Raw genomic sequence first — 12,749 nt, forward strand, 5'->3', positions numbered from 1 at the left:
TCGACCACAAACTCATTTGTATACCAAGCGTGCATGTATCAGCATATATCGAGTATTCTTGAGAAAAAACGTAAGGCCATCTGTCCGATATCTAAAGCTCGGCCTAAATAGAGTCAAACACAGTGATCCAAGCACACCGTCTAGTCTACAACAGGATGGCTGAAAAAGAGAAGAATCAAGGATGCTAAAATGCAAAGTCCAAACCTCAACCCAACCGAAATGCTGTGGTGGGACCTTAAGAGAGCTATGCATAAACAAATACCTGCAAACCTCAATGAACTGAAACAACATTGGAAAGGATGGGCCAAAATACCTCAGCTACGATGTGAGAAACGGGTACAGTCATGGAGAAAACAAGTACTCCAAGGTAATGTTGCTAAAGGGGGTTACATACACTGGATGGTGGACTCTAGTTGTTCTTTTACAGGACAATACAGATCCCAGCAAAAACCTTTTTCAGGGGTTTGTCACCAATTTTACTTTAAGTTTGGTAAGAATCAAAAAACGTTGATACTTCTAGTATACTTACAAAGACAATTTCTAGCCTGCTCTTCCATCTGGTTGGTTCCAATAGTCCCATTAATATACCACATTTATATTTAAATTAATAAATACAACTGCTATCACTGAATGGAATTTGAACCTAACAGCAGTGTCCACATTGCCTTCCCTGGCTCTCTTACTTTGTGTCGGCTACAGGAGAGAATATATTGGGAGTTATTGGATTATTCAGCATGTCAAGAGTGTTTGAGAAGAAGCGGACACAGAAAGGGTTTTCAGCCGCAATTGGACTCCCCATATGGCAACAATCAGAGAACAGTAGCAAGATCTGGTATTATTGTCCAGCCTCATAAGCAACCTGGACAGTAAAATGTGGTCACAGCGGATCAGACGTGAGGTGCGCTTGAAAACCTACAGCGGTGTCACGCGCTCCCAGACGAGTGCTTAACCTTGACCTTTGGAAACCACGCTGGCATGAAAGTGACACTCTTACTTCTATCTACTCTCAATTTTGGAGAAAAGATGCAAATATGTGGGCGCAGAATGGTCATTTTAAAATGTATGTGGCCAGTTTGATTCAACTTACATTCAACTCATGGAAGCATTTTTGTGCAGGTGCTTTTTATTTTTTTGCTTTATGTGGAACAAATATAAAAAGGAATGGATAGTTAGCATAAGCAAAAACAGACCTTATGGATGATTTTAAAAAAGATAGACATTTCCAAGTACAAAATTTGATTAACAACAGGGAAACCTAATGCCACTGATGCAAAGCACCTGATTGAGACCAGGCCTTTCAAGATGTGTCCAGCCAGAGTGTGACATCTAAGAGCAAGCAGGAGTCTCTGCAAGGCTGACAACGGTGCCCCCTGCAGGTAATGAGTATTTAAAATCCACTTTTGTTTTTAAAATTGCATGATTGTGTAGCATGCTTGCTAGGTTCGAGTCGCCATTAGCTTTTAACAACTCAAATGTGTGAGGTAAGGGCAAAAAGCAAACTGGCTAGGTTCCATTTCTAATGCTGAATGTTTGTATGCTTTTGCACACAATCTTTGCCATCTCAATATTGATTTTTGTTAATAAGTTCGTTTCTGACTCATTGTGGCGTGGGTGTGGTCTCTGACGCAGTGAGCTCCCGGGGCGGCGCAGGGGCGGGGTGAACAGGTGTGCTGGGATCTGAAGGTGATTGTGACTCTTTATATGTTGACAGTGACAGTCGGAGGGGAAGAAGAGCGGACGTGACAGCAGAGAGCGGGAGTGTCTCTGTCCCAGTGCAAAACGAAAACCACAGTTATAAATAAAAGTTCTGCTGTCATCACACTCGTGTCCAGCGTGTGCATAACGGGTCAAACTCATTTAAAGAAACTAACCTCAACCTAATGTCTACATAATAGTTTTAAAAGATTAATACATATTTATTAAAGAATAGAACAAAAGGCAACAGGGGATATAACGATAACAAATAATGTCTTAATTTTGCACTTTTAAATCGTTCATTTAAACGGAATGAAAACTCAAAATTCCAAACACAAGAAAATAAATACTGCAGGTTAAAGAGTTTCCCTGAATATGGAGGCCCAACCACACACTGTAAAACCTAATGTATGTCAGAAAGACTTAAACAAGTGTAGCGTTACCAACAGCTTACAAAGAATGTAACACATGGAGGATCCAGTGGGAATTTGCCCCTCACGTCCTGTGTGTAACATGTAACACTCTATCACTGACCAAATCCCTCCTCTTGTTTCAAACTTGCCTAATACCACAAAAACTTAATGAAAAATACAATGCAATGCAGTGAAGACAGTTCACCACAATAATGCTTCCAGTACTAGACAGTGCGTCCACTACTTCAACCGGGTTTCACAGTACTAGCTGTTGAAAGACCTGCTGCTGGTAAAACTCTCTTTCTGTTGCCTCCCCCCTGTCAGCACCTCATAAATTATTCCCTGGATCGAGGGAGATGTCTTTGTTTGGTCAGCCCTGTGTGAAAGAGGGATCAGGAAAAAGGAAATGGTGAAGGTAATCATAAGGACGGCCTCTACAGTGTTGTAGCTTGAATTTACAAGCGCTGGGTCAAAGAGAGAAGGCTGAATAACCAAATATCCACAGTAAACCCGGTCTGTGAAAGGAAGATGCAGGGGTAGATAAAGTCACACTCAGGATATTGCCTTGGCTAACTCCAAGTGGGCCTCGTCTTCTCCTCCCAGCTCTGGCCTGCTTGACCGTCAGTTCAACCAGAAGGTAAAACTGTTAACAAGCAGGTCCAGCGAGTGAATAACCAGCTATAAGGAAGTGCTCAACATCAGTTTTTGTTTGTGTTACATGGGACAGGAAAAGGGGAATTTAGTAGGATTTTTCCACAAGTAAAAATTCTTCCTTGGTAACGAAACGAAAGCCCTGTAACTCGGGAAAAACAAATCCTCGTCACGAGCAGACAGGTGCCTGATCTAAACTCATCAGTCTTCGTATTGACTTTTGGTGTCAGTGGTTAAAATTCTAAGCTGTTATTACTACTACTATAATCAGATGGACTTTCTTTAAGAGAACTAAGTAGAAGGACTTTTACACTGCCGAGTAGAGAACACTGTCCATTTCTGAAGGACTGACCTCGTGGCAACCCCACACACCAATCTGCAGGGCGCCGCGCGACTCGTCGATAGCACGTTAAAACTTCGGCTCGACGTTGCAGTCATAGCAGATGAGCTGAGTTTAGGCCTCTTTGAAGAGACCACAGCTAGCACAGAGCCTGCCAACAGGACCAAAGATCACAGTTCAGTTCTCGTCTCTTCTGCTACAGTGACCACTAAAGTTTATTCATCTGTGTTTTAAATCATCCTTTTTCCTCTTCATCTCACTTGAAGTGGCTTAAAAGTGTTGAGGTTTTTGCCCTCGTGACAACCAGGCACGGCTCCAGGGCCTAATTCCACTTCCCATATGGATACCAATTTCTGGAGCAGACTTTTGGTAAGGAAGCAGGCAAGCAAATGGCACCGAGTTAGAAAAAGCGTAACCCAATATCAATAACTTATGAAACATAAATATACTAAGAGGGAACTGGGAGCAGGAGAAGATGTATGTCATTAAACAAACGGCAAAACTCTTTTCTTTTTCTTCTCTCTCCGCAAAATTTCCTTTTGCCTTTTAGCAGGGAGTGGAATTCATTTTCTTTGTGACTTTAATTCACTGAAAAGACTACTCACATGTCATTTCCACTTTTAATTTAGCAAATGAGGACTCTTGACTGAGCTAATAGCTTTTCCTCAAGGGCATAATTCAATCTGAGACATCAACCATCAAAGTCCTTTTGCATTACTATGTCCGGCGCTAACATGAGGCGCCTCAGCGGGGGGGTGGGGGGGTAGTCCACAGCAGCTTCCATTTATTTTCAGGACCTTTGCAGTAAACAAACATGATGGAGCTGGCCATCCGGCGACAAAGAGCTGCAGTGCTGTCATTTCACTGATTCTGGGCCATATGGTTCATTCTTATCAGAAAAGGAGGTGGTATTAAGACTCCAAGCAGGAAGGAAAAGAAAGACGGAGAGAGGGAAGGAGAGAGGGCAGTTATGTGGAGGGTACATCCTTCAACGTCACATTTATTATTTTACAACAGCCCTCGGAAAGAAGCAGCCTTGAGGCTCTGTCGAATACACAGCACTAATGACAATCACTGGGGAACTCGGTGAACGGAGCAGAGTGGGCATCAAATGTTCAAGGAAAAAATCAGGGTTTCTTTTTTACCAATTTCTAAACCTTAAAGTTCATGTAGTGCCACGTTAGTCATGGAAATTTGTTAAACAGCCATAATGTTGGTATAAACTAATGTATCTGGCCACAGTGTTATTTCAGACGCAAGCTTAAGAATGAATTGGAAATCCAAGGAGCATTCAAGTTCACCATTTGCTCAAAAAGAAAAGACGGCTCTGTTTGTAAAATATCTTAATACGATACAATAGTGAATGGACTGCCATGGCGCATGTCTAAAGGCAGAAGCTATTAGAGAAACAATGTCGGTTTAACTAGCTCAAAATTGAGCAGATGGCATTTATTGCAAGGGTCAAGATTCCAATGCTAATGATGTATACCTTTGAAAAGTATACGCTCTGAAGTCACTAAGGGCCTAGATTGAGCACGAGTGGCTGAAGACAGACGGAAAAAAGTTTCAATTAAAAAGTATGAGTGACTGCCCACAACAAAAGATGAAACCCAACACTTGAGGAAGGCACCATACGCTATTCACACGAGGAGCTGGAGACCTGGGAATCAGGAAAGGAAAAGTTCCTTTCACCGAGCCACTCAATCATCTCTCTGTAAGCGACTGTCATAAAAGGGCTTCTTTTAAAAGCTTGTAAGCATCTGATTTCATGAGAGAGCGCTGACAAGAGACGTGGCTACATCCCCCTGCATGACAAAAATCTTTGAATCGGAGGATGCTTTGTGCATTTTAGTGCTAAAATTGAACTCAAAATTCAGGTTTGACAGTTAAACATTTCCTGAATCTTAACCTGAATATCAAATGAAACTGGCCTTTTTGTTCCACCTCACTGCTTTTTATTATTTGCCCCAATAACTGACTAGTGATGGATTCATCTGTCTTACCTACAGCATTTTTAGTCGCAACATAACCGGTGATTTCAAGGTCAAGGGATGCGCAGTATTTAATGTTATTAGATCTGTATGTCACTTTGAAACCACACGGGAGTCCACATCTATCTTAGAAATTCTTCTCACAATCTGAGGGGCTTTGCATGTTTCCATCTTTGGTGAAGTAAGCTGTCATCCCATTTTAAATTGTGTCTCCAAAACTTGGCTTGGGGTGGCTATTTTTCTGAAAACATCCATGAATGACCACAGAACCAGACTTATTCAAATCACAAGAAAAAAAGAGAAAGGTGGTGGACAGTTTAACGGTATGAAATAGGCTAGCTTATTTCTCTAAGATTAGCAGGTAATTTAATAATGAATTGAATGAGCATAAGTACTCAATAAAAGTAATGATGTTGAGCTTATGTTCCATTGTTTAAACCAGAATTACTGATTACGCAATAACTCCAGAGTCACTAAATCTGTTACTTTAGCAAACAGTTGGCTAACAACAAAAGAGGACATGGAATGTTTTAACATTCATTTTCAGCTGCCAGGAAACAAAATCATCAAATCTGACCATCGGCCCCCAAAAATGTAGCGCTTTCGCTGCTAACTGTTCCACTGTGTTTGGCTGTGTGGCTGCTTTTATTTCATGTGGAGTCAAAAGGCGGCCTACTGTGGCTGGAACAGTAAAAGTAAAGTTATGAGATGTGCTAAAATACACTGGAAACAAAAAAAACTCGGTTTAAAAATTTAAAACAAACTTCATTTCCAGTGCTAGCTACCATTAAATAATTGTGGTTCATCCGCTCTCTGGAGAATATTTTGTAGGAGCGGTACACATCACATTTCCATAACCAGACAGGACACTGTTCACAATATCAGAATGTGGCACATTTCCTGCATGCAAACACACATCTGATTGAAAAAATCTAGCCAAAGTGGGATAAAATAAAATCTGAACAACATGTGTTCGACACAAAGACATTATTGGAAAAAGATCATCTAACGTAAGAGAATGAAAAAGACAATAAGACGGCGATGTCATTTTCTGGTGGGTGGTTTAAAGAAAAAAGACAACAACCAGATCAGAAGTTTGATGGAAGAGCGCTGAACCCCTACAGCATGTACTCTGAACTCCCAAGCAAAACCTAAAGTATGAAGTTTGGGCTTTGAGCATTACTTCACATGTAACACCATACCTAGCACCTCACTGCTGCTTTGCATATTTATGTATACTGCACAATGTGAAAGAAAAAATCCCTTTTCCCTTAAAGCGCTGCGGTGGCTTTAACACAACATGCTGAATCATCGGACTTTAAATATAACGTTAAACAAAACAAAACCAAAAAAAGGGAAGAATAAGGGTAATCAAAAACACACACACAGACACAAAAAGATGAGAAAATAAGAAACACTCCTCTTTGGGATTCATACCCGCCGAGGAACGACCACACCAACTCTACAAAATGTGTTGAAAATATACCAGGAGACAAATGAGAGGTAAAGGAGGCAGTGTGCTGTGGTGCTTTATACAGTCGCATGCTGCCAAGGGAGCCGAAGAGGGGAGAAGCAAAACTCACCATGGAGTTTTAATGGCAAAACATCCCGCCCCAAAGAGGTAGGGTCTTCATGAGAGGGGGGAGGGAAAGGGGGTGTTGGGGGGTGTTGAAGGGTACAGAAATAGACGGAAAAACAATTATTAAAACTAGCACACTTGAGCAAACACACTTTTCACATTATATACTTTTTGACATGTCTGTTTAAGTGCACAACACATACGAGGCAGGAAACAGAATGTCTGTGTGCTAAGATGGATTTGAAGACCTACGGGATACGTCGATGATTCATCTGCTCGAGCTGCTCCGTAAAGCGTGATACCATATATTTGGCACATGCATCACGTCCGCAGACGGACGTTTTGGGTTGTTTTTTTCTTCTTTCGACATCTGTCATATTTTTTTCTCTCTTAACTTTAAAGGGATCGGGTACATGTGCGCAAACTTGTACCCAACCGTGTAAACGCAACGCGGGAAAAAAATACTTTGGGAAACTGCTCTGATTGTTGTGATTGGGAAAGAGTATGAAGAGTTTATCCAATTTGTATAACAACTGGGGACACCAGTAAAACTAACAGCACTCAGGCACTGTTGAGACAAGGAGTTGTGTGTTTGCATGCAACTTCTTTTTTTAGTGCAAGTGTGTATTTATGGCTGTGAACTGTCTTATGAATGTGCATGCCTGGTTGGAAGAGACGGTGTTGACAAATGTGTATTCACTGTGATTATGTTAACAAGTATGCAGTGTGTTTGTGCGTGTGTGTGTGCATCCAAGAGTCATCTAGAGTGTAGTGTCTTTTTCAGGGTGTATTTCTGTCTGTCAGTCTGTGCGTGTTTCTAATGTTTACGAGACATTAGGAGTGGGAGTGTGTTCCTGTGTTTATTCTGCATGTCCAGAGATAGTGACCGAGCTCCATAAACAGTTTACAGTAAATAAGCTGTTTCCCTATAGCAATAAAGGTCCGATGAGACTGAACTCTGTCCCTGCACACCAACCTCCCCCGGCCATGAAAAACAGGATCTCCAACCAACGAAAGCACTCCGTAGTACTTCTTTATTTTATCGCTTTCGCCGCATCCTCCCGGGCCCTCCCAGTGATAGCTCGCAGTCTCCAATTAGTCTTGGTACATGAATGTGTAGCGTGTTCCGCCGGGAGAAAGGGAGCAACAATTTGCCCTGGAATGTCTTACTCCTGGAGTGCGAGTTGACAAATGAACACACTGGTTGGTGTAATGGAGGCCCCTGGTAAACTGCCGCTTATCAAAGAGCTGCACGGAGGGGGGGGGGGTGATCTCTAACGTCTTACCCTCCGCTGAGTCTGTTGAACTTTCTGAGCCCAAACTCTGGCCTCCAACTGGTAAATGGATGGACACCAATTGTAGAAAGAAGGGCAGATGGGGTCAGCTCTCCATAGGCATAGCTAAGGCCAAGTAAGCTTTAGGATTTACAATGTGCCACTTTGTCCCTACAGTCTTCCTGGAACATGCTGGTGCAATTTATATACTCGATGGAAATTAATAGCAGCAGAGTTGATGCAAAGAAAGCTGCAAGAAGGCTACAGAAAGCAGATCAGGTGGAACCGGTTAAAGTTCTTCTGTCATGAGTAACTGGTATTCATAGTAATTAAACATTCAAACAAGATATGTCCTCAATGTCTCTATATCCACAGCTCAGCAGGGAACCACAGTTCATACAGGCAAACACAGAAAACTTTTCAAGAACACAGACTTGAACTTTTAAAGAAATGAACTACAGTGTCACCAGACTTACACAAAGAGCTATTTTCCCAAACGTGTGCATCAGCGTTGTTTTACACCAGACTTTAAAAATCCCAAACCTATCCTTTGGTGTTACAAATCAAATTGCACACTCCTCGGAATACAACAAAAGCATGAGGTCACGCTGGGAGAACTGTCAACCGTGCTGAGCTGGCAGTAAACAGTTTTGACCTCAGTATAGACAAAGAGCACCCGATTACAGTATGTGATGCAAAGCACGACGGAGCGGGTGTGGTGAGCAGAGAAAGAGTCCCTTATAGGTCACAGGCGTGATGAGAAACAAGTCAAACATGGGTCATTGCTACAGAGAGAAGTCAGAGAAAGAGGGGGGGTGGGATCGACCTGTGAGGGTGACGACCCCACTCCCGGAGAATAATCGTTCACACATTCATCTCTTAACCCGTTGGCCCTAATAGCAGCTCCGCCTGGGCCATTAAAAAGAGAGGGAAGTGAGGTGATTTGTGCAAATGGTTTAGCCTTGCCGCCATGTGGTGCGTTCTTAAAGCCCCTTTTCTAGCTCCGGTCTCAGTGAGCCTCTGCGGCTCTGGTATCGGGATGGCTCACACACGCATTACAGTAATCTGCGGGCACATCTGCAGCGGGTCACAGGGTCTCATTTGTTCTTTTGCTGTTGTCTTTCTTTTTCGTTACCCTGCCTGCACTCTATTCGCCTGAAAATGTCATCAGCGGGATTTGCTCAAAGGGTGGTATTTTGTTTTGCGTGTGACAATCTTTCCATTTGGATTTTCATTTGTCCGTGTTAAAGTCAGACAGTGTGTAGATGGGATAAGTGTGCAATTCTTCATCCGTTTGCAAATCCCTAATGTGACCGCGACAGGCATTTTGACAAGTTAAATCAATCTGCACAAGTACAGCTGACTGCAAATATTTCTGTCTTAATCCTGTTCAAAGATGAAGTTGTGACAGGAAAGAGTCTTTGGATTTTGTGATCACCGTCTTTGGGATTTAATTCAACTGGGTCTAACACGCTTCCATATTAGGCTGACAGGAAACAAGAGGTTGGGGCAGAGGTGACACACCTCTCTTTGTTCGGTATTCCCAAGAGACTCTGAGGAGTAGCAGAAGGTTGGCTATGTTCCTCCACTCTCTGCCCTGGCCTCATCTGGAGGGAGGTTATCAGGCAGATGCCTAGCCACATCCGACTCTCCCTATTTTGACGGAGTTGGGGGAGCATCTAAATTAAGAGAGGCGAGGGCTCTGTGTGAATTCGAGGTTTTCTTTGATGTCAAAAACCTGAGGCTTCTGAAGACAAACAGCAGCACAATTTTGCACACCGGTGGTCTGCAGGAGTGCAGCACGTACAAAGGTATCTATGCAGTGAGCCAGGTCACAGAAAAGGGGAGAGAAAGCTTCATTAGTGTGTGTGTGTGTGTGTGTGTGTGTGCACTTGTGTCTTATTGCAGGGTGCACACAAAGGCAGCTTGGTAGGGAATATAGGTTAAGCAGCTGGTGTGTTCCTTTGCCACACTGCCAACAGAGATCTGCTCATACAGGTGTAAATACAGCTGCTGGACTCTCCTCTCTCCCTCTCTCCCTGTCACATACACACACACTTACATGCACAAACACCCACACTTAACAAAGAGAGAGGGGCTGGCTGCACAGACAGATGGTGCCTGGGCACTACTGTGCAAGTATAGCGTAAAAGCATATGATATCACTCCCCACTCTAGGGGGTCAAACCTGCTGCCTCACTCAGTGTGTGTGTGTGTTGGTGTGGGGTGCAAGCCGTGCGCATGCAGGAGCAGGGAGCACATCTGTGCGCCCTGATACATTAATACTGACACCTCCTCTGGACTTGAATGGATGGATGAAGGCGCGCCGAGGCAGTCTACCAGACTGTGATAGTGTCCTCAGAGCCGATACAGCTGTTGGAATGTTGCACAGCCGTGGACAGCACGTGCAAACATTTGCACAGTTTTACACAAACACAATAAGGATATGAGCACCTATATCCTCTGTAGTTAGTAATGACACTAAAGCGTGCACGCTGCTGTATGAGCCGTTTCGTCCGTTATCTGTACATTAGCAGCTGTATTAACCCTGCTAGCTCCAAAGTGAGCGAGCAGAAATATTTCAATATGCAGCTGGAACAGAAGATTATAAACACTTAAGCTGAAGAAGGGTTATTAACACTAGCTGTCACGGACAACCACAACATAAACTAACCTGAATGAGTTTGATTCATGAAACTATTAACTTGGTTACATTATGTTTTCTAAAAATTGAGAGGTGAACTTTAATCTGAAGGAGAATATGGCCGATATACACACAAACACAATACCTGTGTTTAAAATGAAATATTCTTATTGTGGTAATAATGAAAACAAGGAAAATAAATATATAATTTGATGTTTTTTACAAACTTGCCACCAGTGTTGGTCAAGTTACTTGAAAATAGTAATTAGTTACTAATTACTGATTAGTTCTCCAAGAAAGTAATCCCATTACCTTACTGATTACTCATTTTCAAAAGTAATTAGTTACTTTATTAATTTTTAAAAACATGATACACAACCCGAGTACGTAATAAAGCAACAGACCTTTCAGCCCAATTCTTTTTCTTCTGCATAATCAATCATATGAAACTGACTCAAATGAAAAAGTCTCTTTTTAAAACTTTTTAATGAGTTTTAATCTTTTAACTTGTACATTAAGCAGGAGTGGGACGGGTGGAGGTTTGCCCACAGCAGTCATGTCAGTGGGGGGTCCGGGGGTTTCTCTGTGACTGTCACGTTCCCGTGGCAGCGTGCTCGCTGCTTGCTCAGATTTGAAGTTTAATTTTTCGCTGTAGAAAGAGGTTTTCTTCCCACGCAGAGCGTACAGTAATGTGATTACTTCCACGCTTTAAACGCTGCACGGTCGTACTCTCTCCATCACTCCATGTTATCCATTGTTGATCTGCGCACGTCTGTCGCTGCCATGGACGCCGCACGCTCGCACGTCATTGTCATGAGACGCTCACAAACAAAATCACAGTTTAGTAGCGCAGCGTGCTTACTGGATTTTTGCAATAGTAACCCCTTACTTTACTCTTTAATTGAAAAAAGGTAATCAGATTACTTGTGTAACTGCCTGTCTCTGCTTGCCACCTCCAGTTTAGGGGAATCCTGGCGGTAAGGTGTGACACTGAAATCATTAGACATTTCACAGGAACACAGACGAATGAATGTTTTGTCACCACCTGTCTCCTGAACCTTTTACACACCTTTGAAGATTTGAGTATTTCAATAAACCTTGCAAAATACAGGTTTTTTTGGCCTTTTAGTCTTTATTGGATAGGAACAGTGAAGACAGACAGGAGAGTGGGGAGGGAGAGGCGTGCAGCAAAGGGCCGCGGGTCGGACTCGACCTGCTGGGCGCCTGTGCTCACCCATGGAGCTAAACCAGCGCCCACAATTTACATCTTTAAAAAAGAAAAATGTATTCACCTGAACAGACTTTGATGTTTTGCAATTCTCAGTAATTTAGTGAGAGTTTTTTGTGCTAAAGATTGAAGTTTTACACTGAATAAACGAACAAACACAATAATGGTCAAGAAGATTACGGATTCAACAGACGCCCATCTTTATACAACATTAAATATCACAACTGTAAAACCAGAATGCAAACCACCAGGACAAGGACATCTTCATAATCATTCTGGCACGGGACACCACCGCAGCACATGTGCAATGATCATCTTTACAAAACAAATGAACTTTGCAGGTCTTCTTAATGATTTGGGAAAAAAAGCCTGATGTTGTTTATGTTGACCGCAGGGTCGGGTCCCGATTTTCATCCCCAAAGCTCACTTATCAAATATCACGGGAGAATAAATCCCTTGGCGTCTGTTTGAATCATTATAGCATTTCCCATTCAAACAGGGCATGAAAATTACATTTAAATGAAAATATTAAAATCTTCCCATATTTGTGGAGCCACCTGTACTGTATGTAAATGCACTTAGCAAAGGCCTTTAGTTGTTGATGGTCTTAAAACTACATAATTTCAATGTATGGCAAAGATCCAGATGGAAATAAAAGTCAGAGGTGCATGAGAGCAGATGTGCTTTCACAATTTAAACGCCTTCAAACGTACAAAGCTAGCAAGGCTACACTCTAACATGAGTGTTATTTGAAATCATTGGCAGGATTGAACTTATTTTCTTTTATCAGAGAACGTATTTGTGCCTACCAAAAGAGCCCGCAGACTGAGATCGCATGTGTGTGTTGTGCTTCATTACCCTATGCAAAAAACACGGCGGCCTGAGACAAAAGAAGTCCATGAGCGTCGGCTCGAGATGAGAGAGGAAAGGCGCT

General features: G+C 42.5%; 1 protein-coding gene across 7 annotated transcripts in view; it reads right to left on the reverse strand.

Annotated features, from left to right (window-relative positions):
* Positions 1-12,749, reverse strand: part of bcas3 (BCAS3 microtubule associated cell migration factor) — a 322,176-nt gene that overhangs the window by 219,040 nt on the left and 90,387 nt on the right. For 5 of the 7 annotated variants that reach the window (XM_042224204.1, XM_042224203.1, XM_042224207.1 and 2 more), the window contains exon 17: positions 6,674-6,718. The exons of the other annotated variants lie outside the window; for them this stretch is intronic. In XM_042224204.1, coding sequence (XP_042080138.1) covers positions 6,674-6,718 — 45 coding nt within the window. The remainder of the gene's footprint in view (positions 1-6,673; positions 6,719-12,749) is intronic. 7 annotated transcript variants of the gene reach the window in all.

Source organism: Haplochromis burtoni, unplaced genomic scaffold, assembly GCF_018398535.1.
Source record: "Haplochromis burtoni strain Fernald_Lab_line unplaced genomic scaffold, NCSU_Asbu1 Contig_132, whole genome shotgun sequence".
Lineage (NCBI taxonomy): Eukaryota > Metazoa > Chordata > Actinopteri > Cichliformes > Cichlidae > Haplochromis > Haplochromis burtoni.